Consider the following 21,147-nt stretch of genomic DNA (forward strand, 5'->3'; position numbering starts at 1 on the left):
TGACGACCAAAGCTCTTGCCGTCATTGAGGCAGAGAGATGTACGGCACAGAAACAGACCCTTCGGCCCAACTCGTCCATACCAACCAGATATCCCAACCCAATCCGGTCCCATTTCCCAGCACCCGGCCCATATCCCTCCAAACCCTTCCTATTCATATTCCCGTCCAAATGCCTCTTAAATGTTGCAATTGTACCAGCCTCCACCACATCCTCTGGCAGCTCATTCCATACACACACCACCCTCTGTGTGAAAGAGCTGCCCCTCAGGTCTCTTTAATACCTTTCCCCTCTCACCCTAAACCTATGCCCTCTAGTTCTGGACTCCCCCATCCCAGGGAAAAGACCTTGTCGATTTTGTCTTATCCATGCCCCTCATGATTTTATAAACCTCGACAAGGTCACCCCTCAGCCTCCAACGCTCCAGGGAAAACAACTGCTGCTCCCTGTAGCTGAAACCCTCCAACCCTGGCAACATCCTTGCAAATCTTTTCGGAACCCTTTCAGGTTTCACAAACATCTTTCCTATAGCAGGGAGAAGAGAACTGTAGGTAGTATTCCCAATGTGGCCACACCAAGGTCCTGTACAGCCACAGCATGACCTCGAGGCACTGACCAATAAAGGTACTGCCTTCTTCACTACCACGACTCGTCCAAGATCTATTCCTCAACCAACATGACAGAAACAGATTCTCTGGTCATCATCACATTGCTGTTTGTGGGAGTTTATTTTTTTTTGACAAAGTGGTCACCATGTTCCCTGCAGGACCCACAAGCACCATAAGGAAGGGAGGGGTAACACTGTATAATTGCAAGTTATTTGTCCTTGTTTCCGCTGAGCTCATACCTCGCAGAAGACTTTCCTCGCCTCGGTCTCGTAGAACAGCCCGACGATGATGCGGGCATCTTGTCTCTGCCGAAAAGGAGAAAAGGGTGACATGAGGTCCGAAAGCCAGCCTTGTCTTCCGCTGGCCCCGCACCACAACCCACCTGAGGGTCTGAAGGAAGGACTGATTCCTCAGCTTTGGCCTGCAAACTATGTACGGATAAAATGGAGTGATTCACTCTGTCTGGCACTGTGCAGTGTATCCGAGTGTCCGTCCCTGTACGTGTACAGTATACAGCGAGTGACAGAGTGTGAGTCACTGTGCAGTGTATCCGAGTGTCCGTCCCTGTACGTGTACGGTATACAGCGAGTGACAGAGTGTGAGTCACTGTGCGGTGTATCCGAGTGTCCGTCCCTGTACGTGTACGGTATACAGGGAGTGACAGAGTGTGAGTCACTGTGCGGTGTATCCGAGTGTCCGTCCCTGTACGTGTACGGTATACAGGGAGTGACAGAGTGTGAGTCACTGTGCGGTGTATCCGAGTGTCCGTCCCTGTACGTGTACGGTATACAGGGAGTGACAGAGTGTGAGTCACTGTGCGGTGTATCCGAGTGTCCGTCCCTGTACGTGTACGGTATACAGGGAGTGACAGAGTGTGAGTCACTGTGCGGTGTATCCGAGTGTCCGTCCCTGTACGTGTACGGTATACAGGGAGTGACAGAGTGTGAGTCACTGTGCGGTGTATCCGAGTGTCCGTCCCTGTACGTGTACGGTATACAGGGAGTGACAGAGTGTGAGTCACTGTGCGGTGTATCCGAGTGTCCGTCCCTGTACGTGTACGGTATACAGGGAGTGACAGAGTGTGAGTCACTGTGCGGTGTATCCGAGTGTCCGTCCCTGTACGTGTACGGTATACAGGGAGTGACAGAGTGTGAGTCACTGTGCAGTGTATCCGAGTGTCCGTCCCTGTACGTGTACGGTATACAGTGAGTGACAGAGTGTGAGTCACTGTGCAGTGTATCCGAGTGTCCGTCCCTGTACGTGTACAGTATACAGGGAGTGACAGAGTGTGAGTCACTGTGCAGTGTATCCGAGTGTCCGTCCCTGTACGTGTACAGTATACAGGGAGTGACAGAGTGTGAGTCACTGTGCAGTGTATCCGAGGGTCCGTCCCTGTACGTGTACAGTATACAGCGAGTGACAGAGTGTGAGTCACTGTGCAGTGTATCCGAGGGTCCGTCCCTGTACGTGTACAGTATACAGCGAGTGACAGAGTGTGAGTCACTGTGCAGTGTATCCGAGTGTCCGTCCCTGTACGTGTACAGTATACAGGGAGTGACAGAGTGTGAGACACTGTGCAGTGTATCCGAGTGTCCGTCCCTGTACGTGTACAGTATACAGCGAGTGACAGAGTGTGAGACACTGTGCAGTGTATCCGAGTGTCCGTCCCTGTACGTGTACGGTATACAGGGTGTGACAGAGTGTGAGTCGCTGTGCAGTGTATCTGAGTGTCCGTCCCTGTACAAGATTTGCTTAACAAATTGATGAATGGTTTTTTGAATAAAGTAAAGTACTAACAAGGCTGGGAATAAAAAATAAAACAAAAAGTGCTGGAGAAGCCAGTTTCACAATGTCTGTGGAGTTCATGTTTTGAGTTCAGTATATTAATAGGCTGGTTAATATCACAGCCTATTAACCAGGTCTGGGGCTGTAAGGGGTGACTGTGCTGAGCTCAGGGGTTGGGGATTGGGGTGGGGGGTAATCCAGGACAGGAGCTGCAATGTAGGCCGTGATTCCTGACCTGGCTCCTGACTGCATAGCCGTGTATGCCTCTCATGTACAGATTGTGTATCTCAGTGTCAGCTCACGTACACCCTCTGGGACAATTTAGCATGGCCATTCCACCCTAACCTGCACATCTTTGGGCTGTGGGAGGAAACCGAAGCACCTGGAGGGAACCCATGCAGACACGGGGAAGAAGGTGAGCAGCACGGTGGCAGTGGGCAGCACGGCAGCACAGTGGTTAGCACTGCTGCCTCACAGCACCAGGGACCCAGGTTCGAATCCAGCCTCGGGCGACTGTCTGTGTGGTGTTTGCACATTCTCCCCGTGTCTGCGTGGGTTTCCTCCGGGTGCTCCGGTTTCCTCCCACAGTTGAAAAACGTGCAGGTCAGGTGAATTGGCCATGCTAAATTGCCTGTAGTGTTAGGTAAGGGGTAGATGTAGGGGTATGGGTGGGTTGCGCTTCGGCGGGGCGGTGTGGACTTGTTGGGCCGAAGGGCCTGTTTCCACATTGTAAGTAATCTAATCTAATAAAGGTGCAAATTTGCCGAGGGTGGAATCGAACCTGGGTCCCTGGCGCTGTGAGGCAGCAGTGCTCACCACTGAGTCGACTTATCTGTCCCTAATTGCCCTTGAACTGATTGGCTTGTTTGGCCAATGCAGGGAGCAGTTAAGAGTTGACCATGTTGTATGGTAATAGGGGCTGATTCACTCCCTGTCTTTTTTTTTAATAGAATCCCGATAGTGTGGAAACAGGCCCTTCAGCCCAACAAGTCCACAACACTGTCTGGCACGGCGTAGGTCGTGTGTGCGTTTTGGTGTCAAGCTGCCCCTGCCTGGTACTAATCCCCAAGGACAGCGATGAGTCCGTAGCGCGGCCCAGGAATTCTGGTTGCTCGGAGATTACCTTGAGGTTTTTGACAGCGACGCCTGGGTCTGTGAGGAAGCTCTGCCGCACACTGATCTCAATCCCTGCCTCCTTCACCCGCTGCTCCAAATCATCCAGAGTCTGGGGGAGGGAGAGAGAGGGGGGATAAGGGGGGAGAGAGAGAGAGAGAGAGAGACAGCGAGAGAGAGAGGGGGAGACAGAGGGGGGGGGGGGGAGAGAGAGACAGGGGGGAGAGAGAGAGAGAGACAGAGAGAGAGGGGGGGGGAGAGACGGGGGGAGAGAGAGAGAGAGGGAGAGAGAGGGGGAGAGACGGTGGGGAGAGAGAGAGAGAGAGAGAGAGAGAGGGGGGAGACAGAGAGAGAGAGACAGAGAGAGAGAGGGAGGGGGAGAGAGAGACAGAGAGAGTGAGAGAGAGAGAGAGAGGGGGAGAGACGGGGGAGAGAGAGAGAGAGTGAGAGAGAGAGACAGAGAGAGGGGGGGAGAGATGGGGGAGAGAGAGGGGCGGAGAGACAGGGGGAGAGAGAGAGAGAGAGGGGGGGGGAGAGAGAGAGAGAGAGAGGGGGAGAGACAGACAGAGAGAGAGAGAGAGAGAGAGGGGGGGGGAGAGAGAGAGAGAGAGAGGGGGAGAGACAGACAGAGAGAGAGAGAGAGAGAGAGAGATCAGCATTCTGAACAAGGCCTGTATTCCTGATGAAGGGCTTTTGCCCGAAATGTCGATTTTCCTGCTCCTTGGATGCTGCCTGAACTGCTGTGCTCTTCCAGCACCACTAATCCAGAATCTGGTTTCCAGCATCTGCTGTCATTGTTTTTACTTAGTCGATTTTAACCCGACTGCGAATCCTCTTGCAAGGATGCCTGCCTTGAAGAAGTTTTCCTCCTCACTCTACAAGAATCTCAGGGAGTCCCTCTCCCACTGCAACTCCCAGGTCATTTCCTCTGCCCTGAAGCTCTTCAACCATGTCCTGAAACAAACTCGCTATCACAGCCACATTTGCTTCCTCAGCGCTGGCCTGTATTCCTGATGAAGGGCTTTTGCCCGAAACGTCAATTTTACTGCTCCTCGGATGCTGCCTGAACTGCTGTGCTTTTCCAGCACCACTCCACTCCAGATTTTGAACAAGTTGCTGAGTGCGAATAATAGAAACACTGAAGGGGAGAGACGGTGATCCCATAACCAACCCAGGACTGAGGCACCCAAATCCCAGTGGGTAAATGCAGGGCCAAGGACGTGGAGGTAGGAAGGAGAAACGGGGTCAGCAGTGGCTATGGAGTGGAGGCATGGGACCATTATGGCTCAGGAGGAGGACATTCGGCCCACTGCGTCCATCCTAGTCCTCTGCAGAGAAACAAAACCTTTCCCACACTGCTCTAACCTGCCAAGTCTAGTTCCCTGAATTCCATCTTCAATTTTCATTGCGTTGGACTTCCGTCATCTCGTGCCGAGTGAATTCCAGCTCATGGCTGCATCTACCTTTGAATGCCCATGACCTTTAACATGGAATTGACCCCCTCCTGGTCTTTGTACAATGGGAGCAGCTCTGCTTTGCCTGCCTTAGCTCATGACCTTGCGCACCCCAGTCGCCTTGGTTCCAGGGAAAACCAGGCCAACTTCCCTGACCTAACCTTTGAGCTAAAATCCCGCATCCCTGTGGATCAGTCCTGGTGAGTCCCCTCTGCGCGTCTCTCTCTCTCTCTCTCTCTCTCTCAAGGACTCTCACCTCCTTCCTAAAGAGTGGGGAACCCAGGCTGCGAACACGGGAAGAAGAGGGTTCAAGGTCTTTTGGAACACGAGGTGCCCAAAGACTGAGCAGGAAGACGAATGAGGGTCTTTCTCAGACACACCCTTTGTTGCTGTGAATTGGAAATGCTGCAGAGTGTGTGAGAGAGAGAGAGAGAGAGAGAGAGAGAGAGAGAGAAACCTCCACCTAGGGAGAGCTTTCAACGTAACGAGTGGTTTCTCTACAACTGGGTGGAACACGAGCTGCAGGGGTGTCCCAACAATACTGTAAATTATCTTCTCAATGATTTCCTTTCCTCACTCTGTCAGGGGGCGTCACTGACTGCACCAGCCTCAATTGTCCATTGCTGATGGCCCTGGTGAAGATGGGCCTTTTCAATCTACTCCAGTCCGTATTGTGAAGGGAGGGGAGTTCGATGAACTCACCGGTGAAGGGATGACGATACATTTCCAAGCCAGGACGGCGAGGGACCAGGAGATTAATTGGTGTTCCCATGTGTCTGTTGCCCTTGTCCTTCTCAGGTGGGAGGGAGGTCACAGGTTTGGAAGGTGCAGTCTGAGAAGGTTGAGTGCACGACAGCAGTGCATCTTATCGATGGCTGCCCACGTGGCAAAATCGGTAAATACGCAGGGTGGTCAATCAAGTGGGTGACTTTGTCCAGGATGGTGTTGGAGCTGCGCTTGCCCAGACAAGTAGGGAGCACCGCATCACCGCTCCTGTCTTGTGGACAGGCTTTAAGGAGTCAGGAGGGGAGATGGTCACCAACGAGAAGGACAAGGGTGCACAGGAACATCCCCGACTTGGAAATCCATCGCTGTTCCTTCAGCGTCACTGGGTCAAGATCCTGGAAGCTCCTCCGCAGTGACACTGTGGGTGTACCCAGGCCAAGGGGGGGGGGGGCTGTTGGAAGACGGTTCAACGCCACCACCCACGTCTCAAGGGTAATTAGGGACGTGTGATAATTAGCAACACCCAGGTGCTGCGAATGAATGAGAAGGTGGGTGGGGCAGGCTGTGGGAGAGCTAGGAGGTGAGTGATTCACCACAGTCTCTCACTGCCTTCTCCACAGGGCAGGGCACGCTCAGAGACTGAATTTAAAGCACACCATCAATGCCTCCAGGGTTTTCTCCACCCCACCCCACCCACGGCTTTCCCCACCCCACCCACGGCTTTCCACACCACACCCCACCCCACCCACGGCTTTCCCCACCCCACCCACGGCTTTCCACACCACACCCCACCCCACCCACGGCTTTCCCCACCACACCCCACCCCACCCACGGCTTTCCCCACCCCACCCCACCCACGGCTTTCCCCACCACACCCCACCCCACCCACGGCTTTCCCCACCCCACCCCACCCACGGCTTTCCCCACCACACCACACCCCACCCACGGCTTTCCCCACCACACCCCACCCCACCCACGGCTTTCCCCGTCCCACCCCACCCCACCCACGGCTTTCCACACCACACCTCACCCCACCCACGGTTTTCCCCACCCCACCCCACCCACGGCTTTCCCCACCACACCCCACCCCACCCACGGCTTTCCCCACCCCACCCACGGCTTTCCACACCCCACCACACCCCACCCACGGCTTTCCCCACCCCACCCCACCCACGGCTTTCCCCACCACACCCCACCCACGGTTTTCCCCACCCCACCCCACCCACGGTTTTCCCCACCACACCCCACCCACGGTTTTCCCCACCACACCCCACCCACGGTTTTCCACACCCCACCCCACCCACGGCTTTCCCCACCACTCCACTCTCCAGCACCCACAGTCCTCACTCCCTCCCTGGCCGTTTTTGATGCCACTCCTGCCCTCGGTGCTGGTGGTAGAGCTCCCTGGGCACCACCATCACCATCACCACCACCATGGTGGCCTTACCGAGGTGAAGACTTCTGTGGTCTGTTGAATGGTGGCGATCTTCGTCCAGCCCCACCTCTTGAAGAGCTTGACCCGGGTGGGGTTGTGGAGGGTGGCGGACGGGTGGGTCCGGAAGAAGGTGGGGAAGCGTTGGCGGTTGGAGAGAGCCGGAGAGCTGGAACCGTACGAGAGCTGCAGGGAGAGGGAGAGAGAGAGAGAAGCAGAGCAGACGGTCACAGGCGCACTCGGTGACGCACTGAGACTGAGCGACCCAAGTGCCAACCTTCACCAGGGTCATCCATCACGGAAACAGACCCTTCGGCCCAACCACTCCATGCTGACCGTGACACCCAAACTAAACCAGTCCCCCTTGCCCAGGCTTGGCCCTTAAACTCTCTCTCTCAACCTTCAAAAAGTATACAAAGTTAAAGATCATAAAACACCAGGTTATAGTCACCAGGTTTACCCGGAAGCACTAGCTTTCGGAGCACTGCTCCTTCACCAGGTGGTTGTGGAGTATAACATCGTGAGGCACTGAATTTATAGCAAAAGTTTGCAGCGTGATGTAACTGGAATTATATATTGAAAAAGACCTGGATAGTTTGTGAAGTCTCTCATCTTTTAGAATGACCATGTTGGTTTCAGTTCTTTCACATGTAAGTCGCAAAACCTCTCTGAAGTTAGGTTCTCAAGTGAACTTTAACAATTGGTATCACATCGGCCCAGATAGTGCACTGAAGGTGTGAGCTACCCTCTGTGAGACTGTCTGTGCCACAATGGTCAGACCTGAGACTCATCTGAAAAAAAAGATTGACAGAACCTTACATGGATTCATGCAGTTTTTTGAGCAAAGTAAAGTGTAATTCTGCAAGTACAGATTCATCACACAAACTTGCGTATGTTTGTATGCATATGTGTGCGCGTGTGCATGTGTGTGTGCATGTGTGTGCACATGTGGGGGGGGGTTATGAGTGTCTGTGTGAGAGTGTATGTGTGTGAGTGTATGTGTAAGTGCATGAGAGAGAAAGTGTGGGGGCGCTGGAAAAGCACAGCCTGTCAGGCATCATCCGAGGGGCAGGAACTTCAACATTTCAAGCATAAGCCTTTCATCAGGAATGTCATCTTATGCCCCGAAACGTTGACTCTCCTGCCCCTCGGATGCTGCCTGACCGGCTGTGCTTTTCCAGCGCCCCCACACGTTTTGACTCTGACCTCTGCAGCACCTGCACTCCCCACTTTGTCCCCCTCAACCCTTCCTATCGTGTCACCTGTCCAAAGGTCTTTTAAACGTTGTGACTGTACTGGTATCCAGCACTACCTTTGGAAGCTCATTCCACACACAGACCATCCTCCGTGCAAAAAAGTTGCTTCCCGCTTAAATCTTTTCCCTTTCACACTAAAAATATGCCTCTCGCTTTGAACTCCCCACCTTCGGGAGAAGAGTTTTTGCTGTTCACATTATCCATGCCCCTCATGATTTTATAGACCTCTTTTAAGGTCGACCCTGAACCACCTACTCACCAAGGAAGAAAACTCCCAGCCTATCCATCCTCTCGATATAACTAGTTTTACAATAAGTTACCTCCCCTTTAAAACAAAATAAAGAGATTGTGTCCTTTTCAAAGGGACCTGTATGTGGAACTCTCTCTCTCTCTCTCTCTCTGCCAGAGAATACTTTTAGAGTTAGATTGATTCTTGACCACAAGAGAAGGTAAGTGGCATATGGGGTGTCAAGAGTCAATTGGAGGGGCTGAATGTTCAAATGCGTGTAGCTGGTGCCAAGTCCCGTTTGCTCAATCCCCATCACGTTCCCCCCCCCACCCCCCCAAACTCGTGCTTGTCGGTCTACACTGGTTTCCAGCCTTGCAACATCTCAGGTTTGGTAAACTCGCGCTCGATTTGCTAATCCCGCCCTGGCCTCCCCCCCCCCCCCCATCCCCCCTTTCCCAATCTCCGTAAATCCCCTCCCCTCCTGCCCCAGCCCCACACGCCTCTCCGAGAAATCCGCAATCCTCCGATACTAACCTCTCCGGGCATACCCGATCCCAATCCCTCTCCTGGTGGCAGTCATTGGCTTCAGCCTCCTAGCTCTCTGCCGTGTTCGATTCGCTCACTCTTGGTCAAGCTTTTAAGTCACCTGTCCCATAATCCTTTGCGGGGGTGGGGGAGAATGGCCAACCCAGCATTAAACATTGTTCGATGATTTGTCAAGGCAGAAGACCTTTTGGGGGGGGGGTCTCTGCTGCCTTGAAAGGTGCTACGTAAATGCAGGGTGTTCTTGTTGTTGGCTCAGACCCCAGGGGACTGGACGCTTGTGAGAGGGCAGGAGGGTCATTCATTTCACACGGTTTAGCCCCCCTTCCCCCCCCCCCCCTCTGCAGTTGACCAGGGCCACACTGTAGCAGGTGGAGGCAATCCTAGCTTCTCCCAGCCATACAGCACCCGAATGGCTGCCCAGTGTTACCGAGCAACGCTGCATCTAAGGGTCGAGGGCCCAGTGGACTGTGTGCAGACTGGACAGCACAGTGACCCCTGATCGGCTCGAAGGACTCCCTCTTTACTCCAGTCACGGGCCTGGCTTCAAACAGGGACAAACCTGACACAGCCAATGAGACGTCCACTCTCTCTCTCTCTCTCTCATTCATTTTCTCTCTGCTCCCTCTCCGTACTCAGCACATCTCTCTGTGTGTCACGCTGCCTGCCTCTCTCCATCTCCCCTCTCCTCCCCATTTTCCCTCCGAGCCCCTCTTCTGCTTTTTCCCTCTGACTGCTTCTCTCTCTCTCTCTCTCTCTCTCTCAGCCTCTTCACTCTCTCCCTCACTCTCTGTTCCTCTCACTATTCTTTCTCTGATCTCTCTCTCTCTCTCCACCTCTCCAGGTCCTTTTTTTTATGTCCCTGCCCCATTTTCTGTCTTTCCTTGTGTTTAGCTCTCTCTCTCTCTCTCTCTCTCTCCCCCCTGTTTGCCCTCACAGTCTCTGCCCCGTGTCTGCGCGGGTTTCCTCTGGATGCTCCAGTTTCTTCCCACAGTCCAAAGACTGGGTGGATTGGCCATGGGAAATGCAGGGTTACAGGTATAGGGTGAGTCTGGGTGGTATGCCCTTTGGAGGGTCAGTCGGGACTCCACGGGCCAAACGGCCTGATTCCACACTGTAGGGATTGGATGCCCTTTAGTGAGGGAATATTTACACATGACTCCAGACCCACGGCGATGGGCAATAAATCCTGGCCTAGCTGGTGATGACCAGATTCGATGGACACGTTTTTTTAAAAGGTGGCTCCACTATTTGAGGCGTCAATTGCCTCAAGCTGTGGAGTTCTCCCTCTGCCTCAACACTGTCCCTTTCAGGATACTGCTTCAAGTCACCCCTTTGCCTAAACCTTTGGGCATTTCACCTAACATCTCTTTGCGAGTTGAAAGCACACACATAGAACCCTGATAGTGCGTCAAGTCCATGGTGACCCCCTTAAGAGTATCCAACACCCACCCACCCCATGCCCGTAACCCCACATTTACCACGTCTAACCCAGCTCACCTACACATTGTTGGACACTACATGCAATTTACTACAGCCAATCCCACCCTAACCTACACATCTTTGTGACTGTGGGAGGAAACCGGAGCACCCGGAGGAAACCCACGCAGACACGGGGAAAATGTGCAAACTCCACACAGTTGCCTGAGGCTGGAATCGAACCCTGGTCCCTGGCGCTGCAAGGCAGCAGTGCTAACCCCTGAGCCACCGCATCACCTGTATATTGCTACTCCCCAACTCCCTCATCTCCCTCACCCTCAGGGCTGTCCACCTCTTGCAGCCCCTCTTCCACTTCACTTCATTATCCTTCCTCAGGATGAGACAAACAGAAAACAACCCAATTTATTTTTGTCTCAAATGATGCAGGCAAAAGGACAGGTGAAGTTAAAGAGGAAACCAATCACAGATTCAGCTCTGGTGGCCAGACGTGGAGTTAATGACAACTGACAGCCAGCGAGCACAGAGAAGAAACGAGGAGTTTATCCTGTCACAAATCCCAGCGGAGACTTCCATCACAATTTTGACAACAAGGTCAAGGGTCAACCTGCATTCACGTACAACTGGTTCCATGGTGTGTGTGTGTCTGTGTGTGTGTGAGTGAGTGAGAGAGAGAGAGTGTGTGTGTGACGGACAGAGAGTGTGTGTGAGTGAGTGAGAGAGAGAGTCTGTGTGTGTGTGTGTGAGAGAGGGAGTGTGAATGTGTGTGTGTCTGAGAGAGAGTGTGTGTGAGAGAGAGTGTGTGAGTGTGTCTGTGTGAGTGAGTGAGTCTGTGTGTGTGTCTGTATATGTGTGAGAGAGTGTGTCTGTATGTGTGTGTCTGAAAGAGAGAGTGTCTGTATGTGTGTCTGTGTGTGAATCTGTATTTGTGTGACTGTGTCTGTATGTGTGTGTGAGAGACAGAGTATCTGTATGTGTGTGTGTCTGTATGTGTATGTGTGAGAGTGTGTCTGTATGTGTGTATGTGTGTGTGTGAGAGAGAGAGAGAGAGTGTCTGCATGTGTGTGTGTGTGAGAGAGAGAGTCTGTGTGTGTGAGTGTGTCTGTATGTGTGTATGTGTGTGTGTGAGAGAGAGAGAGAGTGTCTGTATGTGTGTGTGCGAGAGAGAGAGAGAGTGTCTGTATGTGTGTGTGAGAGAGAGAGAGAGAGTGTCTGTATGTGTGTGTGAGAGAGTGCGTGTGTGTGTGTGTGTCTGTACGTGTGAGAGAGTGTGTGTGTGTGCATGAGCGTGTCTGTATGTGTGTGTGTGTGCATGAGCGTGTCTGTATGTGTGTGTGTGTGTATGAGTGTGTCTGTATGTGTGTGTGTATGTGTGAGAGTGTGTGTGTGTGTGTATGAGCGTGTCTGTATGTGTGTGTGTGTATATGTGTGAGAGTGTGTGTGTGTGTGTATGAGCGTGTCTGTATGTGTGTGTGTGTGCATGAGTGTGTCTGTATGTGTGTGTGTGTGTGTGTGTATATGTGAGAGTGTGTGTGTGTGTATGAGCGTGTCTGTATGTGTGTGTGTGTGCATGAGCGTGTCTGTATGTGTGTGTGTGTATGTGTGTGTGTGTGTGTATGAGCGTGTCTGTATGTGTGTGTGTGTGTGTATGTGTGAGAGTGTGTGTGTGTGTATGAGCGTGTCTGTATGTGTGTGTGTGTGCATGAGTGTGTGTGTGTGTGTGTGTGTGTGTGTGTGTATGTGTGAGTGTGTGTGTGTGTGTATGAGCGTGTCTGTATGTGTGTGTGTGTGCATGAGTGTGTCTGTATGTGTGTGTGTGTGTGTGTGTATGTGTGAGAGTGTGTGTGTGTGTATGAGCGTGTCTGTATGTGTGTGTGTGTGCATGAGCGTGTCTGTATGTGTGTGTGTGTGTGTGTGTGTGTGTATGTGTGTGTGTGTATGAGCGTGTCTGTATGTGTGTGTGTATGTGTGAGAGTGTGTGTGTGTGTATGAGCATGTCTGTATGTGTGTGTGTGTGTGTGTGTATGTGTGAGAGTGTGTGTGTGTGTGTATGAGCGTGTCTGTATGTGTGTGTGTATCTCCCCAGTGGAGATTAATGGAGAAATCCTTTCCAATTAACAGCAGGAACAATCCCTGTTCATATTTATCAAGGGACCTTGCGTTTATTGATCATGTTGCTGGGATACGACACCTTTATTTTATTTCAACCTGCAGGATCAAGTAGGACAGCCCCTTGGCAAAGCAAAGTCAACGGAGTCTGAGAGGACCACATAGTGATTGGTTTAACCTGAGGGTCACTGTGCCTCAGGCAAGGGGAGAGAGGATGACAAGGTGGCACCTTCGATGATAACCGCAGGCAGCTGTGGGGATTGAACCCACGTCGCTGGCGTTGCTCTGGATTACAAACCGGCCATCCAGTCAACTGAACTAACCGATCCCTCGCATTGATATAGCGCCTTCGACGGAGCAACATGCCCGACACCATCAGGCAAATTCAGACACGTGGCCTCACAGGGAGGCATTTGGAGAAATAACCAAATTCTTGTGCCAAGAGGGGTCGGTTTTACAGGGGGGTTGGAGGAGGATAGTGGGGTGGAGAGGGTACTGAGGGGAACTGGAGGTACTGCCTCCGAGTGCGGCTTGGGGCTGGGCAAAGGAGGCAGAACTAGAGGGAGGCAGAGGGTTGGAGGGGTTGGCAGTGGTAGGGAGAGGGGCGAAGCCATGGAGGGAATTGGAAGGCGCTGTTTAACCAGGACAGGGTCATTGGGCTTGCTGCACGTTAGGATGGCGGTGGGTGGAGAGGGTGGGGGGCGAAGGGTGCTGGTGGTGAAGACCACTTGGAGTATTGCGTACAGTTCTGGTCACCACATTATAGGAAGGACGTGGAGGCATTGGTAAGGGTGCAGAGGAGATTTACCAGGATGTTGCCTGGTATGGAGGGAAGGTCTCACGAGGAAAGGCTGAGGGAACTGAGGCTGTTTTCATTGGAGAGAAGAAGGTTGAGAGGCAACTAAATAGAGACATATAAGATAATCAGAGGGTTAGATAGGGTGGACAGGGAGAGCTTTTTTCCCTCGCATGGTGATGTCTAGCAGGAGGGGACATAGCTTTAAATGGAGGGGTGATAGATATAGGACAGATGTCAGAGGTAGGTTCTTTACTCAGAGAGATGTAGGGGTGTGGAACGCACTGCCTGTAACAGTAGTAGACTCGTGAACATTAAGGGCATTTAAATGGTCATTGGATCCACAAATGGATGGAAATGGAATAGTGTAGGATAGATGGGCTTCAGATTGGTTCCGCAGGGCGGCACAACATCGAGGGGTGAAAGGCCGGCACTGCGCTAGAATGTTCTATATTCTAAGAGTCAAGAGCTGATGGCACTCCCACAGCACCACTCACAACAGGATGTTAAAGGCCAATGTGTAATCCACTGGGAGGGGGGATGGGCATCCTTCACATTCTTATTTTAAGATCTGGACTGTGACTGCGTCTGACTGGGTGGAGTTTGCACGTTCTCCCCGTGTCTGCGTGGGTTTCCTCAGGGTGCTCCGGTTTCCTCCCACAGTCTGAAGATGGACCGGTCAGGCTAAGCTGTCCCATCTTGTCACAGGGATGCGTGGGTTAGCCATGGGAATTGCAGGGTGATAGGGTAAGGGGTGTGGGGTCAGGGAGAGATGGTCCTTCAGCTTGGACTCAGTGGGCCCGCTCTGCGAAAAGTTTACATCTCAGGCTGCGTGATTCCAGAGTGAGCTGGCCTGACCTCTCTGCCCAACCGCCCGGGGAAAAGCAGACAACTGCGAGTACCATGTGACTCGTTTCGATGTGCTGTCAGGCAGCGTACAAATCAGACATCCGACACAAATCCCTTCTGCTCATGTGGGAGAGTTCAGTTACAGTTCATCATCTCACTACAACCAACCCTCCCGATGATCAAAGATGGCGAGACAGATGGACACACAGAGAAACATGAACACAGAAAGAGAGAGAGAGAGAGAGACGGTGAGGTACAATGAAAGAGTGAAAGGAACGGTGGAGGGATTGGGACAGGGAGAGAGAAGAGACATGTAGAGAAGGAGAGAGACAGTGAGGTATAATGGAAGAGGAACAGATAGGGACAATAAAGCAGAGGGGTTGGGACAGAGAGAAAGGAAATAGAATCATAGGATATCATGGCATCCCTACAGTGTGGAAACAAGGTCACACTGACCCCTCCGAACAGTAACCCACCCAGACCCACTCCCCTATTATTCTACGTTTACCCCTGACTTATGCACCTAACCTACACATCCCTGAACACTATGGGATAATTTAGCACGGCCAATCCACCCTAACCTACACATCCCTGAACACTATGGGATAATTTAGCACGGCCAATCCACCCTAACCTACACATCCCTGAACACTATGGGATAATTTAGCACGGCCAATCCACCCTAACCTACACATCCCTGAACACTATGGGATAATTTAGCATGGCCAATCCACCCTAACCTGTACATCCTTAGATTGTGGGAGGAAACCGGAGCACCCGGAGGAAACCCCCACGCAGACACGGGGGGAGAACGTGCAAACTCCACCCAGACAGTCACCCGAGGGCTGGAATCAAACCTGGGTCCCTGGTGCCGTGAGGCAGCAGGGCTCACCCACTGAGTTAGAAAGTGGGAGCAACAGTGAGAGAGAGAGAGAGAGAGAGAGAGAGAGAGACGCAGTCAGAGGTACAGAGATAAGAGACAGAGAAAGCCAAGAGAGAAATAGGAACAGGAGATGAAGGCAAGAGGAGAGAGACAACTGAACAAAAACAGACAGAATGAGATGGAAATGGATTGGGTCAGTGGAGTTGGAGCAAGTCTGAATTGGATCGCATGTCAAAAAGAGATACAGAGGAGAGAGGGCAGGTAGAGAGACGGGGGCGGCGGGGGGTGGAAGAGAGAGACACAGACAGAAAAGGGTCTTATTGGCGCCTGAGCCATGTTACTCACCACAATCAGATTCCACATCCGGGCTGCTTCAGCAACCAGGGTAGAGACTCCACTGCAGCCGGGCACGAGGACAATCTTCATGGGCTCGTTGTAGAGCAGCTCGTACAGGTACTTGGTGGACTTCCCAGGGTCACACTGCAAACACAAGCACAACCAGTCAGCCAGCGAAGGGAGCCCGCTCCAGGCGACCTGGAGCTTAATCGCCACGTGAGGGACAGGCGAGGGATTGCTACAACACACAGGCCCCGGCTGGTGACACAGGGGGGGGTGCAGCACAAGTTGGCACAATCATCATGCACGTCCAACAGGTGGTTTTTGTCAGTCATGGCACAGTGGGTAAGCTCTCACACGTCTGAATCAGAAAAGGGTGGTCTCAGAGACTTGTAAGTGGGGGGGAGGGGGAGATATAATGGATTCAGCGCAGAGGGGGTGCTACACTGGCAGAGGCGCTTTCCAGCGGATCAGACACACTCAACCCTAATCGAGTGGGCCTGATACTTTTACTTTATTTTTCTCCCTGTCATAGAGATGTACAGCACGGAAACAGACACGTCTGAATCAGAAAAGGGTGGTATCAGAGACCAATGTCCTGTACAGCCACAACATGACCTCCCAACTCCTGTACTCAATACTCTGACCAATAAAGGAAAGCATACCAAACGCCGCCTTCACTATCCTATCTACCTGCGACTCCACTTTCAAGGAGCTATGAACCTGCACTCCAAGGTCTCTTTGTTCAGCAAACATTCCCTAAGACCTTATCATTAAGTGTATAAGTCCTGCTTTTCCAAAATGCAGCACCTTGCTTTTATCTAAATTAAGCTCCATCTGCTGCTTCTCAGCCCATTGGCCCATCTGGTCCAGATCCCATTGTAATCTGAGGTAACCTTCTTTGCTGTCCATTACACCTCCAATTATGGGGTCACTTACAAACGTCTGTAACTGAAGGATTTTGTGCCCAGGTACTTTGTACCCAAGATGGCGCCACGTGGGTGGTGACATTGTATGCTTTTCACCGTGCTCTTGCGTTTGGGTACACGTGACAGTTGAACCTAAGTCTTGTAAAAGGATGCACATTTTCCAAGAAGGGTTGGTGGGGGAAGAGGGAGTTCCCTCGCTCGCTCGTTATTTTGCCCTCTGTCTCCTTGTGGGATCTTGCTGTGCACAAGCCAGCACCGAGAACATCCAAATTGCACTCAGTCGTCTGCATGGTGCATTGGTACATTTGGAAGCGGGGGGGAAAGGGGGCGGTTGGGGACGGGAGGGTTATTATGTAAGGGTCGTTTTCTCTCTCTTTCTCTCTGCGCAAGTGAATAAGGGAAATCTGTACTCAAGAGTTGACTATGCCACCTCTCATAGACAATAGACAATAGATGTAGGAGTAGGCCATTCTGCCCTTCGAGCCTGTTCACGGTGTCTTTTTGAGCAGGGCAATCTCATAACTTGTTGTATTAAAAATAGACTCCTTCACCCCTCCCCCCCCCCCCCCCCCCCCACCCCCACCCCCATCCCAGCGACCCCCCCTCCCCAACCCCCTCAGCTCTGGCTTTCCAGCCAATTTTCTTGACCCCGTGTTATCGAACCTTCTGGCTGTGGAAGCGGTCTCTTTTCACTTATTCTATCGGAATCCCCTGGGGATTTGCAAGGCCACAATTCACACCTCCCTTGCACTGAAGCAGAGTCACCGGCCTGGTGGCACTATCACCAGGTTGTTCACCTCGAGACCCAGCTAATGTTCTGGGGCACCTGGGTTCAAATCCTGGCAGGGCGGTTGGTGAAATATGAGGTGCCTGGAATTAATCAAGGACAACTGTTTGGCCAAAAACAAGAAACGTTTGGTCCTTTCACGACAGAACCTGCCACCCTTGCCCGGTCTGATTGATATATGACTCCCAACCCCACAGCAATGTGGGTGACCCTCCACCCCCCACTGGGTGACTAGGGACAGCCTACTCCATGTAGTAAGTCCCACATCCTGTGAACGTAATTCTTAAAAATGTAGCTTTGGTGAAGTCTCCACGACCGTTTGTCTTGTCTGCTGACCAGATGGGTTTGCCACATTCCCTACGCCCCCCCCCCCCCCGCCCAGCCATTCGCGGAGAGGAAACCCCTTTGCCATCTCCCCACTCCCCCTTAAACGATCTGCCGCTTCTGCCCACAGCGAGGGGAAGACCCAAGTGGGAAGTGAAGGGTTAAAACATAAAGAGCGGCGTTCCGAAAGGAAGGCGAGAGGAATCCATTAAAGTCAGTCGGCAAGTTCCCAGGAGGCTGGTTGATGAATGTGCTGTTTTCATGTCATTGGCAAAGTCATCAGCCAAGCTGCAGGGTCTGAGATTACACTCGCACCTTGAGTCTGCTCACATCCAGCAGCTCCTCGGGAGCTCACGGTGAGTGAGTCAAGCACACGTCACCTTCCCCAACCCTCACCAACTGCTTCCCCTCCTTCTCGATCCCCCAGTCTCCACTCTGCCCTACATCATGCTCACGTCCCTCACCAGCACCCAGGCTGGTGAGACTCTCAGACAACGGTGTGCTGTCCCTGCATCGGCCAGTCTCACCCCACATCCGAGTGAAGGTGGCTCAGAGCAGGAATCGCCTGGAGATGGACCTCTGCCCCAGACGTTCGGCCTCTGTCCGATATCCCTCCCTAGTGTTCGTGTTCCCTCAGCGTCTTCACCTTGAGCTGTCTCAGCTTCCACCAGATCAGGTCTCAACAGCGTGACCCAGTCCTGCTCACCTATAACCTCTGACACATGTGGCCTCCCATCTTAACATGTTCCTAGTCCTAATCCCCTGTAACCTCTTACCCAACTAGTCTTCCATCTTAACCCGGTCAGATATAACCTCTTACCCACCTGGTCTCCCATCTTAACCCGTTCATATATAACCTCTTACCCAACTAGTCTCCCATCTTAACCCGTTCATATATAACCTCTTACCCAACTAGTCTCCCATCTTAACCCAGTCATATATAACCTCTTACCCACCTGGTCTCCCATCTTAACCCGTTCAGATATAACCTCTCACCCAACTGGTCTCCCATCTTAACCCATTCATATATAACCTCTTACCAAACTAGTCTCCCATCTTAACCTGTTCAGATATAACCTCTTACCCAACTGGTCTCCCATCTTAACCCGTTCATATATAACCTCTTACCCAACTAGTCTCTCATCTTAACCCGTTCATATATAACCTCTCACCCAACTGGTCTCCCATCTTAACCCGGTCAGATATAACCTCTTACCCAACTAGTCTCCCATCTTAACCCGTTCATAACTAACCTCTGACCCACCTGGTCTCCCATCTTTAAGCTGTTCCCAAGCCCAGTCACCTTCCTCCCACTTTACCTTGTTCCTAGTCCTAATGGCCTATAATCTCTGAGCAGACTGTCCTCTCTCACAATTCCAGTTTGTATCAGATTGCCACCACTCCCTATCCCTGCAATATGAACCCTCAGTCATTCTACTATCACAGAGGTCCTACATTAAGGACCAGCCTGGCAAATCTCTGGGATAATAGTTTCAAATCACACCCATATTCCTTGATTCCTCTAAGGCTTAAAATCTATTAATCATAGAGATAGATTGACTTAGCTATCTCTACATCTTAAAAATACTTAGCTATCTCTACGTCTTAAAAATACCCGGTGACTGACCACAGCCCTCTGGGCTAAAGAACGCCAATGATTCACAACTCCTGGAGTGAACAGGTCTCTCCTCACCTTGATACTAAATGGCAGGCCCTGTATCCTGAGATTATGTTATCTAGTCTAGATCGTCCCTCTGGGGGAAGCAACCTAACAGTGTCAAAACTGTCAAGCCCTTTGGGAATTTCTTACCTTTGAACGAGATCGTTTCTCATTCTCCTAAACACCACCAAAAATGGGGGTCATCCTCCTCAGTGTTCCCTTGTAGGACAACCCTCTCATCCCCTGGGATCAATCCAGTAAGTCCTTGTTGTCCCCCCATCTAAGGTAGTGTGATCTTCCTTTGCTACAGAGACGCTCTACTGTTTATAACTGTGGCAAGAGCTCCTCATTTCCGAGCCATCACCCCCTCCCCCACCTGGTAATAACGGGGTGATTTGCCTGTCGGATAGTTGGCTGCACTTGCGAACTTTCTCTGATTCGTTGACAAGGACCATTGGAAAGAATCCTCTGCATTCCTCTCTCGTCGCTCACCTTTTCGAACGTTATTCTGTGTTTCCGACCAAACTGCATCGTTTCACAACACCTCGCCTGCCATCTTCTTACCCCATCCAGCGCTGGATCAACAATATTGGATGCATTGTGCCGCGCCAGGGCAGACACGATGGGCCGAATGGCCTTCTTCCATGCCTTAACAATTCTGCGACACCACCCCCACGTGCTACCTTTTCCCCCTTCGGGGAACGACGGTGAAAAGAAAACATGGAGGCCAAACACTGCACTACAACCAATCCTGGTGGGAACCTGAACCAGGAGGCCCTAACCCAGAGGTAGGGATACTACCACAAGACCTCCACGCCCAAGAACCGAGTCTTGTAGCATCCCTGCCACCCCTAAAGTGACCATTTTATTCCAACTCTTGGTTTTCTCTGCCAAACAGTCCGGAATGCATGCTAACGCATTCCATCCAAAATCAACAAGATGCGAGGCAGTGGTAACATCACTTGGCGAGCAGCCATCACTTGGTAAAGGCTAATGGTCAAAGGGGATGGGGGTGGGTGGGGTTCAAATCTCTACCTGTGGAGATAGCTAGTTTCAGCATTTGGTTCACCAACATTCCTTCAGACAAGGGAATCTGTGTCTCTGCCTGGTCTGGCCTACACGTGACTCCAGACCCACTGCCCCCCTGAATGATCGAGCGAGCCATTCAGTTCAAAGCCGACGGGTAGGAAACGCTGCCCTTCTGAAAATCCAGACGTGCTCCCTCCCAGCCGAATGGTTGAAGGGCTCAAGCTGCTGAACAATCTGCTCCCGCTCTGATGGTGCTAACAGAATGCCCACCTATTGCAGAACATCCTCAACGCTGCCCAATTAGCAGACAGACGGCGTTTAGCAGAGGACACCCTAACCCCGGAATCAGAAGGCCGTGCGTCCAGTCCCACTTCTGAGACAGTCAAAGAGACCCATCCAGCACGGAAACAGACCCTTCGGTCCAACTAGCCCATGCCGACCATAATCCCAAAGTGAACTACTTCCACCTGCCTGCTCCTGTCCCATATCCCTCCAAAACTTTCCTATTCATGGACTTATCCAAATCTCTTTTAAAGGTTGTGACTGTACCCGAATCCACCCTTCCACCCTCCAGGCTAATTCAACCCCCACCAGGGGCAGACCTCAGTACAGATACTGTAATGAAGTTCGAAGTGTCTGTCGAGGAAGCTGGTATTTTGATAAAAAAAGATTAAAAACCCATTCACTTACATTTTGAATTCTACCAAATATTTATTCCTTACAAAGTGAAGCACATGTATTAATTGTCGCTTTTGAAGCACTGGATCTGTCAAGTTGTGAACTGACAGGAATGCCACTGGAACAATGAGAGGTTGTGAAAGGAGCCATGCAGCATTGGCTTTTTAATGTTATCCCTCAGGCTTC

At 51.8% G+C, this 21,147-nt stretch overlaps 1 protein-coding gene across 1 annotated transcript in view; it reads right to left on the reverse strand.

The window, feature by feature from the left end:
- Positions 1–784: 784 nt before the first annotated feature.
- The window catches only part of LOC140455381 (gamma-aminobutyric acid type B receptor subunit 1-like), a 303,305-nt gene continuing 282,942 nt past the window's right edge, over positions 785–21,147 (reverse strand). The window contains exons 7-10 of the mRNA XM_072550186.1: positions 15,564–15,698; positions 7,132–7,302; positions 3,515–3,616; positions 785–911 (exon numbers count right to left, since the gene is read on the reverse strand). Coding sequence (XP_072406287.1) covers positions 840–911; positions 3,515–3,616; positions 7,132–7,302; positions 15,564–15,698 — 480 coding nt within the window. The 3' untranslated portion in view covers positions 785–839. The remainder of the gene's footprint in view (positions 912–3,514; positions 3,617–7,131; positions 7,303–15,563; positions 15,699–21,147) is intronic.

Source organism: Chiloscyllium punctatum, chromosome 30 (genome assembly GCF_047496795.1).
Source record: "Chiloscyllium punctatum isolate Juve2018m chromosome 30, sChiPun1.3, whole genome shotgun sequence".
Lineage (NCBI taxonomy): Eukaryota > Metazoa > Chordata > Chondrichthyes > Orectolobiformes > Hemiscylliidae > Chiloscyllium > Chiloscyllium punctatum.